The following is a 22,421-nucleotide window of genomic DNA, read 5'->3' on the forward strand; positions in this document are numbered from 1 at the left end:
AAATTATCACTAGCACCAAATATTACATTGTTCTGGGATAATATTCAGCTTGTATTGTAAAATATGCAGAGCTTGAATTATGTATTTTTTATAGTGCTGTGTGATATGTACATTGTGTGCATAATATTATATTAAAAAAATACAAAAGAGGAATGACTTATGCGTTACACACATTTCCCAGGTTATGTTTTAAAAATCTATTATATATCTCATACAATTTTAATTTCATCGAGTTGATTTAAATATCTACTGTACTTTCTAACGTTATTGGATCGCTGTTCCACAGTACGCCACTAGATGGCGGGACATGCTACTAACCAGACTGACACACACAGTCATACACAGCGTAGAAGAAGAAGAATTTCAAATTGCCGACAGCCGTGCTAAGAGCGGGAATCCAAACGTCGACGTTCTGTGTTTCAGGTCGGTAAAAGTTACATTAAATAAAACAAATATGTATCACCATGTCCATTGTCAGTTGGGTCGCTAAGCATGTTGGTCTTTAGAGGTGGTTTTAGTGAAGAAATTGTTTCGAATGATCCTAAACGTTGAAGCTAAGTTGCTAATTCCGACGGCTTCTTAACAATGAGAGTTACTACAAGCCTATCTGTGTGCTATGTTGCTGATATGCTAGTAAGCTAACGAACTACACTGAAGCGCTACAGGAGCGTTTACATGAAGAATGTATCTTTTTTTCAGTCGTTTTTAACAGGCTGGTTTAACAGTTGAAGATAGAACATTGAATAGCGTTTTCTTTTAGGTTTAGTTTTTAAAGTAAATTAAGTCCACTTGTATAGTAATGTAAGGTTTATCTGTAATTTGTTTAACTTCTGTATATAACTTAATTCATCACGAAATCTAGTCGAATCATGCTTCAGGATATTTATTTGTTGAGGGAAGTAAAAGTATTTTTTTAGTAATTACTAATTATTGAGCCTATAATGAACACATTTTTTTCACACTGTAATAAAACAAAGGTGTAAATGTTGTACTTTGTTGCTTTTAATATCATTTGTTGTCTGTTGATGTACAGGTTACTTGTGCTGTTTTGACGAGTCACATGGCGTACAGGTGGTGCCAGCGTCTTCGAAACCAGATGGCTAATTAGTAATTTACTACTTATTCAAACTAAGAAGGCATGTTGTACCTTGGCCAGAGCTTGGTGAACCTCTTTGGTAAGTAAACAAGTGAACAAACACTCAAAATATTCATTTCTAAGAATCTGAAGAAAGCTTAGGTGAACTACCTTTCACCACATCCAAATGTTGAAATTAGTGACAGAGAATATAACTTGGCACAGGTTTAATGGGGGAGGAGAACATGCAGAGGTCTGTCTTACCTATAAGGAGGAAGAGGGCAAAGTGCACATTTTTTTAAGGTAATGTTGGTATGTTTTCAGAATTCATAATATAAGATAACATAATAATTAATAGAATATCGGTTGTGCTCAGGTTTCAGGCTCTGAGTGTTTCTTCAAAATGTTCTGTCCACAAAATCCATTCTGAGGAGTAGCGCAAGACAGGTAAATGATTCTGCGCACTGTACTACATGATTGTGATGATATTATTGCGGTAACACATTGCTGACTTGTACAGTAAGTTTGAAACTTACATGCTGTGTTGTTGATATTGTTTAGGTGCACAACTCACTTTTTCAAGACTACAAACACAATTACAGCTCTACAACAGGTACCTAGACCCATTGTTAATTTAAGTTGTGAGTAATAATAACTACTATGATTATGAAAGAACACAATCACATTGTGAAAAAAAATGTTGAACAGGGTCTTCTGTTTGTTTCAGGCAACCCTTTTTGCGGTGCTTGGGGACCAACCGGAAGAAAGGGAAATACTGTATTCGTAGTTGGTAAGTTTTTCAAAGGTCACTGTTGTAGAACCAAATCATCATAAATCTTAGCACACTTTTTTTATTTTATTTTAATTTTTTTTTACCAATTTGTAAGGCATAATTATGGAGGACCAAAACTGCCAAAATTCAAAATAAATAAATGACTAAATAAATAAATAAATAAATTACTAAAAGTGAAAGTAAAAACGGATGAAAAATATACAATTCAAAAATGAAATACAAATGTATTATTTTTATTTTCAGTTTTAGTCATTTAGTTATTTAGTTAGTCATCTGGGGGGTGGAGAGGGGGTGATGTATATGAATATTGCAAAATTTAGTAAAGGTTATGTAATTTACTTAAAAGTAAAATCTTCAGGCATCGGGAGAATTCTATCAACAAAAGTTGAGTGCAAAAATTAAATTAATAATAATAATAATGTCGTCTCTCATAGATTAATCACCTGGCTGTCGTTGAAGGCACCAATTCGGACAACCTAATCAGACGGATGATGGCAACTGTGATGACAAATGCCCTGGGCTGTTAAATGAATACAACTGGGCAGGGAAGCAAGACAAGTGTTGCATTGGCAAGAAGGCATTCAAGGAGACAGTGATGCAAGACTGTATGTTTGGTGAGTTATCGCCTATGTAAACTACTTATTACAAGACAGAGTTGAGCAGAATGTTCTGAGCTGCTTTCTTTTGTTGTGTAAAATCACTCCACCTGGGGTATGGAGTCAGAATCCTTCCAATACCCGAAACCTCGTAATAAGGGTTTGACTCTCCGAAAACATTTTTGTATAACTGAAAAATTGTTTTGAATTGTCCAAAAATATTTTTGAATGACTGAAAATTCCCAGAAAAAGCTTTAAAAAAAAAAAACACTAAGAAAAGACACATTTTAAAAGTGCGGCTCCACATAGACATTATTTATCTATTAATTAGAGAATGGTCAATTCCGAAATCAATGAAAAAAAAAAAAAAAAAACATCATTGATACTTCACAAAAACAGCAATTAGTATATGTATCTTTGTCTTTTCATTAATATATTGCAGTCAAGATGGACTCCATCAGGCCAGGGCTCTACACTAACTTTTCCACTACTAGCACTGGTGCGAGTAACATTTTTGGTTGCTCGCACAGCACAGGATTTAGTCGCACCATTATTTGTGGAGGTGCAGCATGACCTGGCTTAGGCATACGCAACTCGATATATTTGCAAAATATTTGATTGGAACACGAGGTTTGCCTGCAACAGCAGTGGCTATCAAAACAAGTCAATCATTTCTAATAAATTATGTCAACATTATTTTCTTTAGCTCAGTAAAAATCAGTATTTTTTTTTTCTTCACCGCTACTCCCCTTACCTTTTCATCTTTATGCTGTCCTCGCTCCGAAGCTTCTAAATTTCACCAGCTAGACAGCGAGTTAACGACGTTCCAAATAACCAGACTTCATTTTCCTTTTGTGCTATTAATTTGAACAATGGCCTCTTACCATTACCCTCTTTAAGTCGTAGTAAAACTAGAAAATAAAATAAACAATGTACCTAACTATACACGACACACTTTCATGCTAGTAGCTAGTTACATTGCACATTCAACATTCTGTAATTGTCCTAATTAACTCATTCACTCCCAAAAACGTATACGTTTTTTAGGTTTTTGTTTGCTAGAGTTTTTGTATGAAGGCTTTGATGCAGTTTCTGACCTGAAGTGGAAGCTTAAAGCGATAGTAGTTATTACAAAAAAAAAAAAAAAGTGTGCTTCATCTGTTTCATGAATGAAACTTTTTTTTGTAATAACTACCATCGCTTTAAGCTTCCACTTCAGGTCAGAAACTGCATCTGGTTTTTTATATTGACATCGCATGTATTTACCAACATTGTCAAATTCAACAAAAAAGTGTTACTTAATACTTACTGATAGTTACTGTAACAACAGAACAGCTTTTTTTCTAAAACAATAAATTGTATTGGATACTAACTCTCTTCTCTTTTGTAATCTTGTCTTTCAGTTGCTGCTCGACAGCTTGACCGTACACTGACTCAGCAGGACTTTGGTGTTACTGTCAAGCATTGGCTGCGTTTTGCTCATGAGTGTAACGGTGGCATCCCAAGCAATGCTAGTGCCTTGGACGCAACTGCGAACGCAAGTCAAAATTTAGTGTGTCTTTTTATGGACTGACGTACAGTCAAAGTGAAATGGTTACCGCTTTATACACTGATGTTCCTACAGTTCATTTCATGTTTATTTCATTCCTTTGTCAAGAAAAAGAATAATACAATAAAAACAAACATTATTTGAGGCAGAAGCCAAACGGGTGTTATTTTCTTTGCCTCCATTCTCCCCAGAATTCAGTTACAAAGTACTGTGTTTTGATTTCTAATAAATGTTTGAATATTAAACATATTTTCTGTCCTAAGATTTTCATACATATGGGGAAGTATGGTTAAGGAAATCAACAAGCTAATAATACATCCAAGTAAGTTGTAAGACATCTGCAGAAACACTAGGTGAAAAACATACGGTAACTTTTTTTTTTTCTAGTGGACTAACCCAATATTTTTTGTTAGTTTAAAAAAATTGTTCTATATTAATGTGCATGATAATAGTAATAATAATAATGTACATTTAGATGTAAATTCCAATGTAAATGATGATTAACTTAAAACATTTATTCCTCACATTAATTCACTATAAAAATGCATGTAGGTTCTGATTTAGATGATAGTTGAAACGACATTGATATTGTGTGATATATGGTTACAAAGCAAACGTTGACTCAACATTTTATCAACCTTGCACTTTCTGTATAATTTAAATGTTAGAATTCAATGTAAAATCAACCAAAGATACATGTAGATTCTGATTTAGATGATGGTTGAAACGACATTGATATTGTGTGATTTATGGTTGAAAAGCAAACGTTGACTCAACATTTTATCAACCCTGCGCTTTCTGTTTAATTTAAACGTTAGAATTCAATGTAAAATCAACCAAAGATGCATGTAGATTCTCATTTAGATTATGGTTGAAACGACATTGATATTGAGTGATATATGGTTGGAAAGCAAACGTTGACTCAACATTTTATCAACCTTGCGCTTTCTGTATAATTTAAACTTTAGATCTCAACGTAGATTCAACACTTAAGCCGAACTATATTTCAACGTTGATTCAACCACATTTTGCTATCTGGGAATTCATCAACAACTAATTGATTATGAATTACTGTAATCCAGAATTATTTTAGATAATCAAATTGTTTACTTTTTACTTTAAAATTGTCGCCATGCTTCTTTATTCAGCTTCATTTCAGCATATCAGCAGTGCATATATATATATATATATATATATATATATATATATATATATATATATATATATATATATATATATATAAATATATATATGACCAATGAAGTCCTCCCTAAAAGCAGACTGATTATCTCTGTGTTAAATCAGAAATAAAACATTTGCTTTTACTATGGAAAACAACATTTTTGTATATTTTCTGACATGTTTTTTTGTTTTTTGTTTATCTGATTCATCTGAAGCTCCATCCATTTGTTCATTTTCTATTGCGCTCTACCTGAAGGGTCAGAGGAGAGCTGGAGCCTATCCCAGCTGACTTTAAGCAAGAGGCGTGGTACACCCTAGACTGGTCGCCAGCCAATCGTAAAGCGCATGTAGACAGACAATCAAACGACAACAGTAAAAATCACATAATTAGCTTTGGCCACCTTGCGTGCCTCGCCTAGCAGATATGCTTATTTGAGAAACACTACATACAATTTAACATACTCCTAGCCACGTACACTTTTAATAAATATCACAGCAGTGCTAAAATTAAGTGAAATGTGTCCTAAAATTCACGTATTAATCAAATGTCATCCTGTTATTGTTAGCTCGCCAAGTTAGCCTATGCTAGCTGGGTGGCTAACCTTGAACATTGAACAGTGTGCTAGACGGTTAGCAAAAAGCTAATGAGGTTCAGATGCTAACACTTAGCCGCATCGTGTCAACTTATTTTGAGGGGCACTGGTATCAGTTTGCCTTACTGGGGGTGAATCGTATCTTATAACACATTTGAAGCGCACTTTGGATCGGCCTGCTTGATAACAGTGCCGTATTAGCATTAGCCTTTGGAATGCTAACGGGAGTTTTGACAGTCTTCGCGTAACATTAATATGAAGTGAACACACCCGCCCTGTATCTTTAAGGCCACCACCTGTCCTGCCTTAAGTATATATTAAGATACTGCTTTAATGACTTTAATTGTGTAGCCCGCTGGTCGGGAAAGGGGGCAAGGCCCTAACCGGCCAGCTCGCGCCTCGAGTGTCCTTGCAGGGGGAAGCTCAAGTCGTGGTCTTGTATGCGCTCCCCGTGTTTTTAATTCTTTTCTCCCTCCCGGCCATCTTCCCCCCACCATTGCTCCTTTGCCGTAACGGTGTCTCTCACCTCAACCCCCCCGTGTGGCCCCTTTCGCGTGTCTCTCGCCGCTGCTGCCGACTCTCGGTTCCCTGACTCCAAAATGGCGGTGAAAGGCGCCGAGCGAGTCTGTGAGCTTTGAGTCTGCAGCGGCGGCGGAGAGGCGGCCACTTTCTGTTACTGAGAGAGCACAGAGACACGACGCCATGGAGGCACAAGCAAGGAGCAGGCTTTTTAATCGAGCGCCGAGCGACGGCCACTCGCTTTTCGGCGTGTGCGACGGCGGGATGTTCACATTTAAATCACACGACACATGCAAATAAGTTAACAAGAATCAGAGGGGGGATTTTATAGCGTGTCGCGGTGGTGAATCGAAAGTACCGCACGCATATGGGTGACTTTCTGATTTCGATTCGTAGTGTCTGCCCTCTGCGTAGGTTACCGAGCTACGTCGTACGTCACCATGAGGGAACTCCGTATTTGGTTTGGTCAAGTACAAAGAAAACCGTTACGTAATTATAAAACGTGATGTCATAAAAGTGAAACACGACGCGTTTAACCTAAATGTATTTGACATAATTAGTGCGGCTGACTATATTTTAATAATTATGGTAATTGGTACTTGTGAATGAGGTTCAGAGGAGACACGTTACAGCCAGATATGTAAAACGAGATTTTTTTTATTTTTTTTTACCTCAATATCTTGTCATAATTTACATGTAATAAATGTTTTATATTTTACAAAATGGAATGTTTAGCACTTTATTTTATAGTTTTTATTTTTCACAATTGTTACTATGTGTATTTTTTATTCACAAATTTATTTTGCATGCTCCTTTAGAATAAAATTAAAAATAGTTTATTGGAAAAAAAAAAAAGGACAGGCCAGATGAGGTTCAACATGACAAAGCATTAAATTAATGCGTTTTATTTATTTTTCATGGTGTTAAGACAGACAGTGCAGTAAACATTGACCATTGGACATTTAAGTCTGGACAAAAGCGTGGACCATAATATGGCAATATGATGCATATTTATTTCCAAATTTGAAACTTTGAGATGTGTGTATGTATTGGGAACCAGTTTACTTAGTTTGTCATTCAGAAGTGCAAAATTATTTCAAATTGGCCTCAAACAGAAAAAGCTGACACTATTCTAGGTCATGGATCAGGCACTAACAGGCAACCGGACAAACGTCTCAATCTGCTACATCCAACCCAAGTCCATCTCATTCACAGCCAGCTGGATTTGTCCTCCTCGAACTTCTTGGGGTCGATGAAGGGCTTGTCCACAGACCTGATCATCAGCTCGCCGCAGTACACGCACTCAGACGCGACCATGTCGTCCAGGTCGGATTTCATCTGCTCGTGACTGGCCCCGCCCTTGCTGTGGCTGGGCGCGTCGCCTTCCTCGTTCAGTGTGGGCCGGTGTCGCGACTTGGACGCCTGCGTGGAGGCCGAGAGTTTCTTCTGCAGCTCGTCCAGACGACTGAGCTTGTAGGCAGACAGGTGAGGCGTCACTTCCTAGAGGGTGGAGAATGTCAAAATGCATCATCAGAAAAATGGAGACACTCCTACCGATCATAATTGTGCGCGGCGTACCTGCAGGAGGCAGTCCGAGTGGAACATGTGTCCACACAGGAACAAATAAAATGGCCTGTTGAGCAACGGAAAATCACAGGACGAACATTTGTCCTGGGAGTCCACCACGCCGTACTTGTTCCGCATTTCCTGGATGTCCTCTCGGATGCGTTTGGCACTCTCGGTGGCCTCCTCCATTTCCTGCTTCAGCTCCTCAATGTGCTTGTTGTACTCCTCCAGGGAGCTGCAGATGGCCTCCTGAAAGCCACAAACAAGACCAACATATTTTAAAGAAGCGTTTCCCAAATGTTTATCCACCAAAGCACACATTATACACTAGCAGTAGCAAGTAAGTGTCTCAATATTGTTATTAGAGATTGTAGGTGGTTTATATGCATTGCTGTTATGTACAAAAGCACAATATTGTGCTTTTTTAGTCTGAGCTCTTTTTTTTTTTTTTTTTTACAATATTGTGATCTTTTTTAAATATCGCCAACCCCCCCACAATATCGTGATAATTATCCTATCGTGATGTTAGAATATTGTTATATCCCTAATCATGATTAATCGCTTAATTAAAAAGGGTTTTTAATCAACATTTGTTTTCCGCCAAATTTGAAGAGCACCCGTTAAGTGTTAATTCTTTCTACATTTAATATTATGAGGACGTCTTCCACATTTTTTCACCCACTGCATGGTCTCATCCTCCTCTTTTTCTAATCAATTAATTACTTGCATAATTTAAAATGGGAAAAATATGACACAATTAATACATGATGAATGCGATATTTTTTTGTGATTAATTAGTTAATGCTTTAATTTTGACAACACTAATTATAATATAACAACCATCCCCTCCAAAAAATGCAAAAAAAAAGTATATTTCTCGCTCGAAATGTTAAATACTAAAGGACAGTACTGTATCGTAAAACAGTCAAATGTTCCATCTACAATTCATCTCTCTATTGTTAGAAGTGTTAGGGGATCCCCCAAAAAATATTTTAGTCATTATTATTTTTTTTTAATTAATTGGTTGGAATTTTATTCCGCCAAATATCAGAATCTACATCGGCCTCAATAAAATCCATATCGGTTGGGCCCTAGTAAAAAACAGAAAAACTGATCGCTTAAAAATAATGTCATATAGTCATGGTTAAGGGTTGCCAACCTTAAAGTGGTCGATGGTGACAAAGTCGGGAAAGAAAGGCAGGATGTCCTCGATCTTGAGCAGGTCGCAGCTGGACAAGCAGTTCATGGCCTTCTTCACGTCCTTCTCCTCCTGCACCACATGGCGGGCGATCTTCAGCCACAGCTTCTTCCGCAGCTCCTCGTCATCGTCCGGCAGGTCCGCGCAGCTCTTGGCCAAATCCACATCCACCTGTGGACGTCGACCAAGCAATGGCTCCTTATTCATAAGTTGGCAACACTCACATTATTCTTTTTTTTTTTTCCCCATTTCAATCATTTATTTCATTCACTTATAAAAGAAAAATAGACTTTATTATGATTGTTCCATAAGATGATTCCCTTTATTGAAACACAACACCCCATCAGTCTGGTCCTAAATCGTTTTTGTTTTTTTTAAGATCAGTGCTCCTTTCAACTTGGACTTGCTTTCTTTTTTTTCAAATCTCTTGAATATTCAATGGTAACGTTTTGTTATGCGCCTTTAGCATAATTTGCAGAATACTTTCATCTACCAATTCATAAAATTTCAACAATTTTAACTGAAGAAATTGAAGCATCAGTGTCTTTCCATCTGTTACTGAATAAGTTTGCTTTTCCAGAATTAAAGAATTTATTTATATCAAACCATATTTTTATTTATTTTTGTATTCTTGTTTAATCACCTTCAACACTTGTGTTTTATCTTTCCCACAATAAAATAAAGTAGTATCATCCGTAAATAGAATACATTTGAGCGTTTGGGATACATCAACTAAATCATTCATATACAAAACAAATAATTTTGGCCCCAGAATCAATCCCTGACGTACTCCACAACATATATTATGTGATTCAGATGTAACGTTTTGTATTAGCACAAAATGCTCACAAGTCAAGGCACCACTGTACCGACTTCACTTACTTGCAATGCCAGATCCACCGCCTCCTCGTACAGCTCCATAATCCTGTACACCAGCACGCAGGCGCGCAGGTAGCCGTGTTCGGAGCACAGCCTCAGCGCGTACTTCAGGTCGTAGTGGATCTCCGAGGCGTACGTGCCCGCTTCCTCCAGGTATCGCAGCAGCGAGTCAGGCTTGTACTTGGCGTAGAGCGACAGCAGGTAGTTGTGGATGGCCTCCTCGGTGACGCGCAGCTCGTGCACGCAGAACTCCATGTAGCGCACCGTCTCGTTGATCTGCTGGCTGCTTCCCATGTGGCTGTAGTTCATCAGCGCCGGGATGAGTTTCTTGGGGTCCAGCCGCTTGCCCATTTGGATCCAGGCGTCCACCACCTTCTCGGGGATGTGCTGCATGAGCACCGGCGAGAACTTGTAGAAGAGCTTCTCGTCGCAGTGCTTGGCGAGCACGTCCAGGGCGGCGCGGTAGTCGTCGTGCTGGCAGTAGTGCGACACCACCCGCTCGTAGTCCTGCATGACCACCGAGAAGTACACCATGTCGTCCACGTCGCCGTGGCAGGCCAACAGGTCGTAGATGGTGCCGCGGTTGTTGAACAGGCACTCGCGGTGCTTGGAGGTATTCAGGAAGTGGCGGAACTCGTCGCGGGTCTCGTGAAAGAGGACGCCCGCCTTGCCGTCGTCGTCTTCCAGCCGGCCCAGACGGTTCAAGTAAAGCTCGGCCAGCCAGGTGACGAGCAAGGTGATCTGCGTCCTCTCGCTGGGCTTGAGATTGCTCAGCTTCTTCAGCAGGAACTCCTTCAGGGCCTCTTCTTGCTTGGCCTCGATGAACTTGAGCGCGATCTCCTCGAAGTAGTTCTGCGTCAGGGCGTAGCACTTGGCGCTCTCCAGGTAGCGCTTGTTCTGGAAGCAGTGCTCGGCCTCCTTGGCCAGGACCATGTCCATGCATTCGGGCCGCTCGCGGCAGTACTCCTTGGCCAGGTCGAACTTGTTCATGCTCATGTACATCTGCCACACGTCGCGGGACTCGCGCTGGATGTGGTAGCGGAACACGGCCCGCTCCGTGTAGATCCACACCAGGCCGCCCGACGGGTCCTTGATCATCCTCTTGAGGGGACCGAACTTGTCCGGGAAAATGTCCTCGTGAACTACCTGGCCGTTCAGCGTGCAGATCGCCTTCACCCGGTCGTGCAGCAACAGCAGGAAGTGGAACTGGGTCAGCACGATGGAGATGGGCTTGTTGATAGACAGGTCGATGTCGGCCGTGTACTCCCACACCTGAGGAACACCAAATGAGAGTAGTAGTAGTAAATGATGGCGCTAATACATTGGACCATCTGTGGTTCTTAGTGATTAGGGATGAAACGATATCCAAACATCACGATGCGATAATGATCATAACATTGTGGGGATATTGGCGATACATAAACAAACAAAAAAAAACAAAAAAAAAGAGAACATATTAAAAAACAAAAACAAAAAAAAAACATTATGTTCTCCATCGTCTGACCATTAGCATGGATTTTAATAAACATAGAAGGGCCAAAATATGCCTTGTAAAAATTAAACTGCACTAAAAAACTAGCCGCCAGAGGCTGCTAGAACTGCAAAAATGGAAATCAACCGACTTTTTTTTTTTAACAGATGTGCTGCTTTTAATATCGTGACATGACGACGACGATATAGTGTGGCAGTTTTAATATCGCATTATCACCATATTGCCGTTATCTTTACATCCCTACTTGTGATAGACCGATATGGCTATTTCAAGCCCGATACTGATTATTAGTAGTCAATGAGGACGATCACCGATATTTCAAGCTGATATTCATTTGCAGTAAAAGAGAAAATATTAGTCAAAATTTTAAAAACGTACTTTTTTTTTTTTATTTTAAATCTATATTGACAGCATTGTTTAAAAATTGTAACAAAAATTGCAGGGAGCTTCCAGGTTCATCAGCATGTGTTAAGCTAAATTAAATACTAAGGAACTAGTTCCCTGAAGTTTATACTGTAAATAAAGTTTTCCAAAATTTCAACATTTCTTTAGTTTAACTTTTTTTTTTTTTTTTAATAAAATGTGTAGGGAGTTCCCAGTGTCAGCAACATTATTTATAAAGTTGAAATTAAATGGATTCATAAATGACAAGTTCCTGTATCTCAATAAATGTATGTGAATGTAGCTAATTTGGGGTTTTCATCAGGCTTCAACAAAGGTTTCAAATTAAATTTGAAAACAATGAAAAATTATCTGAATATGTTCGAAATACCAGCTTTATCGGCCTTCAGATTGGTAAAAAGGCCAATACCGATATTTGTCAAAATGCCAAATATCATACCCCTCGCAGTTGTACTGGAAACTGGTCCACTTATTTCATATATACATTTACAGGACTGCCATTATGGCTAGAAAAGCTGCCAAAACATTTTAAGTAAAAAAAGTAAAACAACCAAATCTTGCAGTTTAAAATGTAATGACTAACGACTAAAAAGGGAAAAAAATACCCAAGTAAAAATTACTATTGGTTAAAAACAATAATAATAATAATAATAATAATAATAAAATTAAACCACTTAAAAAATGCATTTGAGAAGTATAAGACTACCATACCATTCAAAACAAAATAGCATAAATAAAATAATACAGCAAATCCTTCCAAAGTTGAGCAGTTTAAAATAAACCTGTCACACAACCAACACATTTAAACTTACAAAAACCCACTTTTTAAATAAATTTAAACATTTAACACAAAAAAAACTGCAAACATACTGAACCTATTGTTGCATCTGTGCACATGCATGTGCCTTTTGGAGGCTGTAGAAATAAATAACTAAATAAATATAAATTGTTTATCAAATGAATATATTAAAAGTTCTGAGTAGTGGATTTGAACCAGAGTCCGCTGATTGAAAATCTCTGCCATGATTTACTGAAAATAATCCTTTCCAAAATGAAATTGTAGCCATCATCCCACCACCACCACACAAAAAAAAAAAAAAAAAAAAAAAAAAAAAAAAGTGTTTAAAATAGCATTTGAAATGTCACACAGGTGCAAAAATTAGTTGTAAATAAATAGGAAATGTTTAAAAAAAAAAAAAGTCTTTAATGTAATGTACTGAATGTTTCAGTGTTAGTCTGCCTACTTCACATACCTCACAAAGTATAAGAAATAAAAAAAAAAAACAAAAAAAAAAAAACAAAAAAAACACTTGCACGTCCTTTTAGAGGTTCAAACATAATCTTGTGATCAATGGTCATAACAGTTACCTGCACATCACTCAACAGTGAGTCAGGCCTGACGTAGTCCAGCTGCCCGTAGAGCACACCGTTGCCCATCATCCAGGCGAAGGCCTTGGGGGAGGTGCGGAGCTTGGACGTGTAGAAAGTGATCTCGCTGTAGCCCATGTTGGCCGGGAACTCCTGAAAGCTGGGCAGCAGGTCCTGGTTCTGGGTGAAGATGGAGCTGAAGCCCTGCTGCTCCGTGCCCTCGGCCACCTTGCCCACAAACTGGAAGAGGCGCTTGCGGGTTGTGGCGATGATGAAGTACTTGTTCTCCAGGCCGCGCTCCACCTCCAGGCAGCACACCGGCGCCGGCTTCCCGTCTTCCTCCAGGGAGTGGACCTGGAATATTATTAGTATGTGTATTAAATGTCACATTATGCTAAAGTTATGTGTGTAGCCCAAATACACTCATGAAGACGCACTTGTCTGAAGTACTGGTCCGGGTTGGTGTTAAAGAGGCTCCCCTCGGTGGCAGAGATCTCGGCCTCGAAGATGACGCCTTGGCCGGTGCCGACGAGGATGGGCCCCGTGCTGGTGTCGTTGCCCAAGAGCTTGTTCCAGCCCACGCTCTCCACCAGGTGGCCCCGCCAGCGAGACAGACTGCGCACCTTTTGTGTGTTCCTGTTCAGGTACAGACACTCGCTGGTGCTCATGCTGATGAGCAAGTGGGAGCCTAAAAAAAAAGAAAAACAAAAAGAGGGGTGAATTGAGTAACACTTAAATGTCTCAATTTTACCAGAAATGAGCAAAATCACGTTTCTTGGAAGAAAACATTTTTGCAAAAATAAAATATTTACTTAAAGAATATCGTTGGAATATTAGAATTAAAAGATAATTATTAATTTTTTGCTTTTCTTTTATTTTTTTTAGCATATTAAACATTGTAATTTCAAGATAAAATATGAATATTACAAGAAAAGGGTCGTAATATTTCAGGAATAAAATATATTTCAATTGTAATTTTAAGAGAATAAAATGAATATTGCCAAATAAAGTACTTTCACAAACACAAAGAATGATAGTTTAATATAAAAAAAAAAAGTGTTAATTTTATGATAAATTTGTCTTTTATTTTAGGAGAATGAAATTTGAATATTACAAGAAAAATATTCTACTTTTGCTAGGCTACTTTAAGTATTTTCTTGTGGTTATCCAATCATCAACCAGAAGTTTTAACCCCCCCAAAAAAAATATAATTACAGGTTACTGAGGCCTGAAAAAGCTTCCAAGAGAATTTTACAAGAGACAACATTTCATTTAGGAGAATAAAATCCTATTTAATAGAAAATTCAATTTTGAGCAGACTAAATACCATATTTTCTTAGATTACTCCAATCATAAGCAAACATGTCTTCAACGAATAATCGTACTTCCCAAATAACACTACTTTCAAACTGTTGCTAGTGTGCAAATTTGTATTTCATTTCATGAAAATGTACACCACAGAAAAGTAAATGAACATCATTTTTGGGGAGGGGTCGACGTTTTTCTTACCCGTCGGATCCAGGAAGAGTTTGTGTACTTTGCTGTCATCTTTCCTTCCAAGCTCAATCTGATTGGGGTGATCAGGTTTAGCCAAATCAATCCTACAAAGAAACGTGCATACATTACTATCAGCCTTTTTCATCTCCCAACAACTCTTCTTGAAGACCCCAATAAACATCTATGACTGGACTAATCAAAGCTTGTCACCGACTTTTCAACTAATCCAATCAAAAAGCACTGCACTAGTGAGCAATTACAGTGGCAGTTTATGATTGTTATTTGCCTCAGTAGGGTGTCCTTCCCCAGACTCATGCAAAGTTGATTGTTGCAGACTGCCAGGTGATTTATCCTCTCGGGCGGCGTAAAATCGATCCTCTGCTTGTTGAAAATGGGCTTTTCCTCCTCCAGTCGCACATTGACGAAGCCTGGGAAGACATTGGTCTCATTAAACAGCATTATCCGACAATCTTCCAATCACTATTGGTTGCTTACCTGAGTGTGTTATCCCGATGTTGGCACTAGCCAGGCGGCCGTGCTGCTGCACGCTTTGCCTGCTGTTTTGCGAGTCCTCGTACTCGTCCAGTATTGAAGCCATATTTACGCGGAACTTGGATTCCAAATCGGTGAAGGGAGAAGCTAAACAGCTAAAACATGACTATGCAGCTAGCTCTCGTAAACTGGCTCGCCAAGACTCGTCCGCCTGCTCCGCCTATTTCAAAGAATAACCTTAGCATATTTCAGACATTACTAGATAATATAACATTCAGCAGTCGCATAACACACAATAGTTTGCCTTGACAGTGGCATGAATGATGAGTAATTCCATAGCTAGCTAAGCTAGCTAGCCAGCAACTAGGTCCTATAAAATGACTCGTCCGAGTCACCTCCTAGTTTCATTAGCGAGCTGTAGACGTCTAACTGTCATATAATATAAATAAACATTGAACCGCCTTGTAATAATTATACCGAAACTGACTACAAGTGCGTAATTGAGAGAGAAAGGAACAAGTCAGGTGACAGTCCTCATGTGATCGGAGTTGATGCATTACCCCTCTCTGACATTGGAGTCGCTGTTGTAACAACGACCGACCTAGCGTCTGGCATTAGAAGAAATTAATTCAGAAGAATTATTCCTAACGTAAGCCTTTCTCTCGGTGGGCGTATTTTTGACAACATGTCAGAGCAGAAGGTTGCTTTAACTATAACATTAATGAAACAACCCGTATGTCATACTTGTTGCAGTGCTCCTTACCGACGTTGGGTGTCGCTGTTGGATAATGTTGCAACAACAACTATTTCACCTTTCCCTCAATAGGCGTGGTTATTCAAATTACAAGCTCCCGGAGTGTTAAGTGACCGTAATTATTAAAAAACCCCACCAGTCCCTTTCGAGTCATTCCACAGAAGACAGCAAAGACACCTGATGGTGAGAATCGCGCCCGCGCGGTGAGAAGCAAAGTTTACGGCCCGACATGCCACCTCACATGGAGTACTTCTACCACGAGTCCCGCGTCTCCTCCGGTTGCGGACTGACCCGGGACGACGAGCTGGAGCCGGGCGTCGTCAGCTGCATGTTGGTGGGCGACGGCGCCGTGGGCAAGACCAGCATGATCGTCAGCTATACCTCCAACGGATATCCGGTGGACTACAAGCAGACCGGCTTCGACGTCTTCTCTGGTAAGATATTTATTAAAATGAACTCAAAATGAACTTAATTGGAACAACCATTTTATGTCATATATTTTCTCATAATACATTTATCCATTTAAATAATAATAATAGGAATAATGTGTAATATAAATGTAAAAATCCTCACATATAAGGAATACAAAATAATAAACATACATTTGTTTTGTATTCTTAGAACCATAACATTAAGTGGATCGCCAACTTTTTTTTTCTTTTCTTTTTTTTTTACAAAAGAACAGAAAATATTTCATCATCATCTATTAATTTGTATGAGTTAAATTAAACCAATAAATGGGGAAATGTTGGTTTGAAGGCTTAACTTTTGACTTTTTTTGTTTTGTTTTGTAATCACTCATTTCAGTCCTTTGCTATACTTTTGTTCCCCATTTATGTAACAATCAATCATCACCTTCATTTAATCAGAGAATAACCCATTGTGATTGAGGTCTCTTTGAATGGTGATCTCGCCAGGAAGGCGGAGCACATAATACTAATACATAAAAGAACACAGTATAGCTATATAAAATTATAGGGGGAAACGCTCTGTATGTATAAAAGAACACAGTACAACTACAAAGAGAAAACTGTCGATATACTACCATCCACCCAGAACTTCACATTTTAATTATGTACTGCATGAACTATAAATAGCATTACTGGTTTCCAACAGGTCAGGTCCAAGTGGATGGATCCCCAGTCAGAGTCCAGCTGGTGGACACTGCAGGACAGGTAAATCTAAGTTCCCTATTTTTTTCTATTTATTTTACTTTTTTTTTTTTTTTTTTTTTTTTTGTCAGACTCAAAAACAAAAAAATATATCTAAAAAAATGCATCCCCTTAAGAGTAGTCATTCACAATATGATAATATGATATAAATGGCCAATATGATAACTTTTTGATATATTCATCCAACCGACCATGGATTATTATCAACACAGTTGATAACTTCCCACCTTGGTTGTGTATCTATCATGAAAATCTTTCAGTCTCACATCGTTCTTTGCATGCTAACAATTTCCTCTTTGTGGCAAACAAAGAACTGTGTGTCAATTTGATTTAAATAGCTCCAATTCACAATAGCCACTGGAGCAGGTTATACGGCACGACTGCTGCTCATGGGTAGTAGTTGTTAAAACAGCTTAAAGTGACTTGACTTCCTCTTTAAGACGTGTGAAGTGTTTGTTTGTTTTTAGGATTACTGTAATGCACTTTGCTTTGGAGTCAGCCAGTCCTGCCTCAGTTATCCAAAATATTGTTTCTCGCCTCTTACCTGGAAGATGTAAGAGCACATAAGTCCTGCCCTCCCTCCACTGGATCCCTGTTTACATTAGAATGAATTTAAAGATTCTGCTATTTGTCTCCAAATTTCTAAATGGTCTCGCCCCGCCTTAGCTTGCTGAACTTCCATCACTACTCCATTTACAGTGGGTGCAATTTTGCTGTTGATGTTTGCCGACAATTACATTGACTCACATTCTTGCTGCCCTTCAGGAGGAGTTTGACGAGTTCCGATCGCTGTCCTATTCGCACACGGACGTCTTCTTGCTGTGCTTCAGCATGGTCAACCCCGCCTCCTTCCACAACATCACCAAGAAATGGGTGCCCGAGATCCGCGCCTGCAACCCCACCTCGCCCATCGTCCTGGTGGGCACTCAATCGGACCTCCTCCTCGACGTCAACGTGCTCATCGGCCTGGACCGCGCCAGCGTCAAGCCCGTGGCCAGCTCGCGGGCGCGAGGCATGGCGGAGAAAATCCGGGCGGCGGACTACGTGGAGTGCTCGTCGCTCACGCAGAAGAACTTGAAGGAGGCGTTCGACGCCGCCATCTTCGCCGCCATCAAGAACAAGGTGAGGCAGGCCAAGAAAAGACGGTCGTCGGACAGGCGCACCAAGGCCTTCTCCAGGTGCAGCTGGAAAAAATTCTTCTGCTTTGTCTGAGCCGACACAAGTTCTTAATTTATATGCAGCTTTGGTCTGTGGAAGTGACATTCAGGCAATGGCATCAGGAGAATGTTATGGAGCCCCACCGAGCGAGGACTGTTGTCTTGTTTACAACCACTTCAGCTCAGAATACGCAGTTATGTGAACCATTACGCTGACGATAGTTCTTCTGGTTGACTTGTTACACTGGAAAATGTGTAAATGAGTTACCTAGCTGCAAATTGTTACTGAATTTGCCCCGGAGTCAGAACCTATAGCTAACCTATGCTAACACAATAGCAAAGTAGTAATTCTTTCGTGTATGGAAACACTTCTAAAATAATAGGAAATCTTGAGGATCCCTAGTAATCATACCTCCTCTCACCCCATGCGAACTTACAGACTGTTCGGCCATTTTGTTGAAGGACAACATGCAAATGACATCGATTTGCATGCTCGTACGTGCGTGTGGTGAAACACAGAGGGCGTGAAGCCCGGTTTCAGCACACGGGCGTCAGTAAGCGCTGCTCTTTTGTTGTTTTTGTTTTAAACGCGAGAGCCTCCGCGTCAGGTTGCGGTGCAAAAAAGTGAGGTGCCACATTCTTACCGGAGTGCTAAAGGATGCTGCCCAGACTGGTTTTCGTGCCTCAATTACGCGACGGGGACTTTTTGCAATGTTGCGAAAAGGAACGCACGTACTGTATCGCATTGACTCAGTTTTAGGTTTGAAGAGCAAGAAGCAGGTTACAAAAGGTCAGTCAGCTTTGACCTTCAGCCATGTGATGGCTATCAGGCTAAATTCTGGAGATCACGGACTTCAAACAAATTTTTGTCACGGAGCATTAATAGTTACTCATCTCATCTATTATTTTGCCTTTATTTGATTTGTTGTTTGGTATTTTTAATTATAAACTGAGTTAAGTCATGGAAAAATGCAGTATTTATTTTTTAATTAATATTAAGGGATTTGTTAAACGTAAGGAAAAGGGCAATTTCATTTAACATGAAATGTGAAGTAAACACATTTTAAAACGCACAAATCTAAGCTTCCGATTGGTCTTCCAACAATTATTTTGATTACCACAAAAATAACCAAAAGCAAAACTTTTTTTTTTTTTTTTTGCATGCAATGAATTTTCTCTAAAATTCCTACTTTGCAAGAAATACAAGCGTTTTTTGTTTGTTTGTTTGTTTTTTGTTGTTTTTTTTAACAGCGCCTTTACAGATCTGGCGGGGCATTGCCCTACCTGCCCCTAATGCAAAAATGAGTCATATTTTGCACTCCAAATCTAATCATAACCTTACATGTATATATTATTGATCAGAACTGGACGTATATTATGCTTCTTGTGGAAGTGGTCCGAATGAATTGTGTTTTTTCAAACAATTGTTGACACGAAAGTGAATTTTCAATGTAAACGTTTTTTTTTGTATCACTTATGTGCGATTGTGCCTCACTCTCCTCTAACCCGTGTGTCTTGTTTTTTACATGTCAGAGCGATGTGACGCAAATAAATGAAATGCAAATTACAGCCTCTGTGTTATGTATATTTTTAGACTGAACAATTCACAGCCACCTGATAAGAGAAGCTCCTTTACATCCGGGGAAAACTTTATTTTTGGGGTGGGGGGGACCACAGGAACTGAGGCAGCGATTTCTGCTCTCCACGGGGAAGTGGCATAATCTCCCTAGGCCACAATAGCCACCTTTCCTGCACCGTCTCCCACCCCCAACCGCGTGATAATTAACCTGGGGCCTTCAGTCGGGCCCTGGTGAGGGGGTGATCCTTTCTAATGCGTGACCGCACCATGCTGGGATGGCTTTTTTGTGACTGATTGTGTCACTTGGAAAAGTCTCAAAATTAGATTAAGGAGGATCCACGAGGCATGGTGATTGATGATAATCATCCACAGAGAAGTGTCTGTGTTTGTGGGGAAGCCTCACCCACATGAGGTTGGAAAGGTGTGACCAGTGACGGGAAATGTTAAAAGAGTAATACATTGGTGGTTTTGCCCACAAATTATTTAAAAAAAAAAATTGGTATCCCTACGGTTAACAGGCATGTGAAAATAATTATCCAGGTGTGCCATACTGCAGTTACGTCACCAGGTAATGACATAATTAGCTTTAAATATACCGCCAAAGTGGTTAAATAGTTCTGAAGCGTGAGCTTGATTTTGCACTTCCATTTCTCTCCATCACGTGCGCACTCGCGGCTGACAATGAGGCGCTCTAAAGTGGCCACTCCAATGGACGATCCAAATGGAAGATGTGTTTTCAGGGTGTAAGCATAGCTAGCTAGCTAACTGCATAGGACAATCACGGCTGTTGGCCGTTAATGCTAACAGAGTAGCGCAAGCGCTTATACTGTATAATGGGGGGAATGGTGGAAAATTTAACGAGTGAAAAACAGTTTAATGCTGTAGCTCCACAGCATTAGTTTTCAGAAAACTTCCAAGCACATCCAATGTATATTTGAAACAAATCCCAGAAGTCACGTTCCAGGGTCTCTAAATACACAGTGTGCCTCTTCCATATTCTGTTCTCTCATTCGTGCTCTGCAGCACATTTGCTGTGAACATGTCGAACAGGAGGATAAAAAACAATACGTCAGATGTTTTCTATTAGTCACGCATCCATCATCGGTTACGAGGCAGTTCCCGTCTTAGTTGAACAACTGCTACCAGCAGGCCCCTAAATGATATTCAAAGAGAAGCACCCACACTAGTATTTGACTTTTGACCTTTTATCTATATTCTAATTGTGTTTTATTTTTATTGAAAACTGACTTATCGATGCAAGCTTGTTGACAGTGTCATTGGAGAATCTACACAATTGCTCTCTTCCTTGGTCCATGATGTTTTGGGGATTTTTTTTAAATTTATTTTTTGCTAGCTTTAAAAGCTCTCATTGGAACTTCAAGATTTCAGAACTTGACAAAAGGGTGTGAAGCACTCAATAAAAATGACCATTTAGACTTTTATCATTGCACTTTCCTAAAAGGAACACATTTAAGCTGTTTTCTAGTGTTAAGTGTATTTTTGAATGATTATACAGTATACGTTGTTGTGTTTAGATATGTTTAGAGCTGTTCCTGGTTACCCAAAAGACATGAACTTTTAAGTTTTACATTTGCTCCCTTACTGTACCCAACGTGGACCAGACCATGACCTTCAAACCAAGACGGACCACATTGTGATCATTATTTTTTTATGTTGCTTTTTAGAAGACTCACTTATATTACCAAAACTTCCATAACTCTTCTGTCCAGTTGATAATTTTAGATATCAAGGACTTGACAAGAACTGGAATGGAACATTTTTGTGTAGGACACTTTGAAGTGCTCATGGTTTATGTGAAGGTCAGCGGTGTGCTGACCCTCAGATGGTCAAGACCACTTCACAAATGCACTTCGTATTATTTATTAGGCTTCCCCCACCCCCCACCCCCATTCAAGCCATTTTACGGTCTACCGTTCAAAGCACGCATGCTTTACCAAACATCAAAAGGGGAAATTGTCATCTTTTGAATGTGTTCGTACAAGTGAGTGCCTTGTCGTTGTTGGACCAGTTTTAGGTTCTCTGCAACGCAGCTCAACTCTCTTTCTCATGGGTTAGTCATATTTTTCTCACCGGGGGCTGGTTCCTTTCTCAGGGTCTTCCAGGGTTTGTTTCAGGAGTCATCAACTGAGTCTTCCCCTGGCGGCCGGCCAGTTTCACTCTAGTGAAAAAGTTGGCAGGCAGGCCTGGAAATCAGCAGGTGCAGCGACACAGGTCTGCCTGGCTTTGTGGTTCTTAATGCCTTTCAAAAACCACCATTGTTACCTCTCCCAAACACAAATCCCAAGAGGTGAGGGGTTTAATATTCTAGCTGTTGATCTATTAATCTGCTCAAGCTCCTGCAAAAAAAAAAATAAATAGAATTTTGTTTACAAAACAGCACTGCATTGTATTATTTTTTTAAATTCTCTATAAAGTAAAATTACTGTACATAATAGATATAGAATTTATTCACTGTTTGAACCACAATGGTGTGAATATCCTTTTCCGCTTTTGGTCTGTTGGCGTTCCCACCAAGCAAACTGTCAGTTTCGGAGAAA

The 22,421-nt window shown here is 39.4% G+C and overlaps 3 protein-coding genes and 1 long non-coding RNA gene across 8 annotated transcripts in view; 2 read left to right on the plus strand and 2 right to left on the minus strand.

Annotated features, from left to right (window-relative positions):
* LOC144010797 (uncharacterized) overlaps positions 1 to 4,170 on the plus strand; it is a 5,026-nt gene extending 856 nt beyond the window's left edge. The window contains exons 1-8 of the long non-coding RNA XR_013281352.1: positions 1 to 423; positions 1,034 to 1,175; positions 1,301 to 1,378; positions 1,452 to 1,522; positions 1,637 to 1,688; positions 1,803 to 1,865; positions 2,303 to 2,482; positions 3,868 to 4,170. The exon at positions 1 to 423 is cut by the window's left edge and continues 856 nt beyond it. This is a non-coding gene — a long non-coding RNA (uncharacterized LOC144010797). The remainder of the gene's footprint in view (positions 424 to 1,033; positions 1,176 to 1,300; positions 1,379 to 1,451; positions 1,523 to 1,636; positions 1,689 to 1,802; positions 1,866 to 2,302; positions 2,483 to 3,867) is intronic.
* Positions 1 to 6,479, minus strand: part of ino80 (INO80 complex ATPase subunit) — a 38,784-nt gene extending 32,305 nt beyond the window's left edge. For 2 of the 3 annotated variants that reach the window (XM_077510797.1, XM_077510796.1), the window contains exon 1: positions 6,315 to 6,479. The gene's annotated coding sequence lies outside the window, so the exon portion shown is untranslated. The remainder of the gene's footprint in view (positions 1 to 6,314) is intronic. The other variant, XM_077510795.1, reaches the window with a different exon arrangement.
* A 695-nt stretch (positions 6,480 to 7,174) lies between these two features.
* On the minus strand, positions 7,175 to 16,445 carry vps18 (VPS18 core subunit of CORVET and HOPS complexes). Of its 3 annotated transcripts, none has more exons than XM_077510469.1 (10): positions 16,247 to 16,445; positions 15,205 to 15,421; positions 14,996 to 15,137; positions 14,722 to 14,813; positions 13,650 to 13,900; positions 13,213 to 13,566; positions 9,954 to 11,222; positions 9,033 to 9,242; positions 7,886 to 8,122; positions 7,175 to 7,807 (listed from the first exon to the last, which is right to left on the minus strand). In XM_077510469.1, exons 2-10 carry the CDS (start codon positions 15,305 to 15,307, stop codon positions 7,517 to 7,519), a joined length of 2,949 nt encoding a protein of 982 aa, XP_077366595.1. In that variant the 5' UTR covers positions 15,308 to 15,421; positions 16,247 to 16,445; the 3' UTR covers positions 7,175 to 7,516. The 3 variants fall into 3 exon arrangements, with proteins under 3 accessions (XP_077366595.1, XP_077366593.1, XP_077366594.1); XM_077510467.1 differs by having other exon boundaries at positions 16,197 to 16,445; XM_077510468.1 differs by having other exon boundaries at positions 15,965 to 16,445.
* rhov (ras homolog family member V) lies at positions 16,076 to 19,853 on the plus strand. The gene is made up of 3 exons (XM_077510470.1): positions 16,076 to 16,389; positions 17,072 to 17,130; positions 17,893 to 19,853. The coding sequence occupies exons 1-3, from the start codon at positions 16,185 to 16,187 to the stop codon at positions 18,337 to 18,339; spliced, it is 711 nt and encodes a 236-aa protein (XP_077366596.1). The 5' UTR covers positions 16,076 to 16,184; the 3' UTR covers positions 18,340 to 19,853.
* Positions 19,854 to 22,421: the final 2,568 nt, after the last annotated feature.

The sequence above is a fragment of the Festucalex cinctus genome, chromosome 21 (assembly GCF_051991245.1).
Source record: "Festucalex cinctus isolate MCC-2025b chromosome 21, RoL_Fcin_1.0, whole genome shotgun sequence".
NCBI lineage: Eukaryota > Metazoa > Chordata > Actinopteri > Syngnathiformes > Syngnathidae > Festucalex > Festucalex cinctus.

Coding starts and splice junctions, on each gene's coding strand:
- vps18 (XM_077510469.1), bottom strand. CDS start 15,307: ATGGCTTCAATACTGGACGAGTACGAGGACTCGCAAAACAGCAGGCAA. Junction 13,901..14,721: donor ACTCTTCCTGGATCCGACGG/GTAAGAAAAACG, acceptor CTTTTTTTTTAG/GCTCCCACTTGCTCATCAGC. Junction 7,808..7,885: donor ACTCGGACTGCCTCCTGCAG/GTACGCCGCGCA, acceptor TCCACCCTCTAG/GAAGTGACGCCTCACCTGTC.
- rhov (XM_077510470.1), top strand. CDS start 16,185: ATGCCACCTCACATGGAGTACTTCTACCACGAGTCCCGCGTCTCCTCC. Junction 16,390..17,071: donor CGGCTTCGACGTCTTCTCTG/GTAAGATATTTA, acceptor GGTTTCCAACAG/GTCAGGTCCAAGTGGATGGA. Junction 17,131..17,892: donor TGGTGGACACTGCAGGACAG/GTAAATCTAAGT, acceptor GCTGCCCTTCAG/GAGGAGTTTGACGAGTTCCG.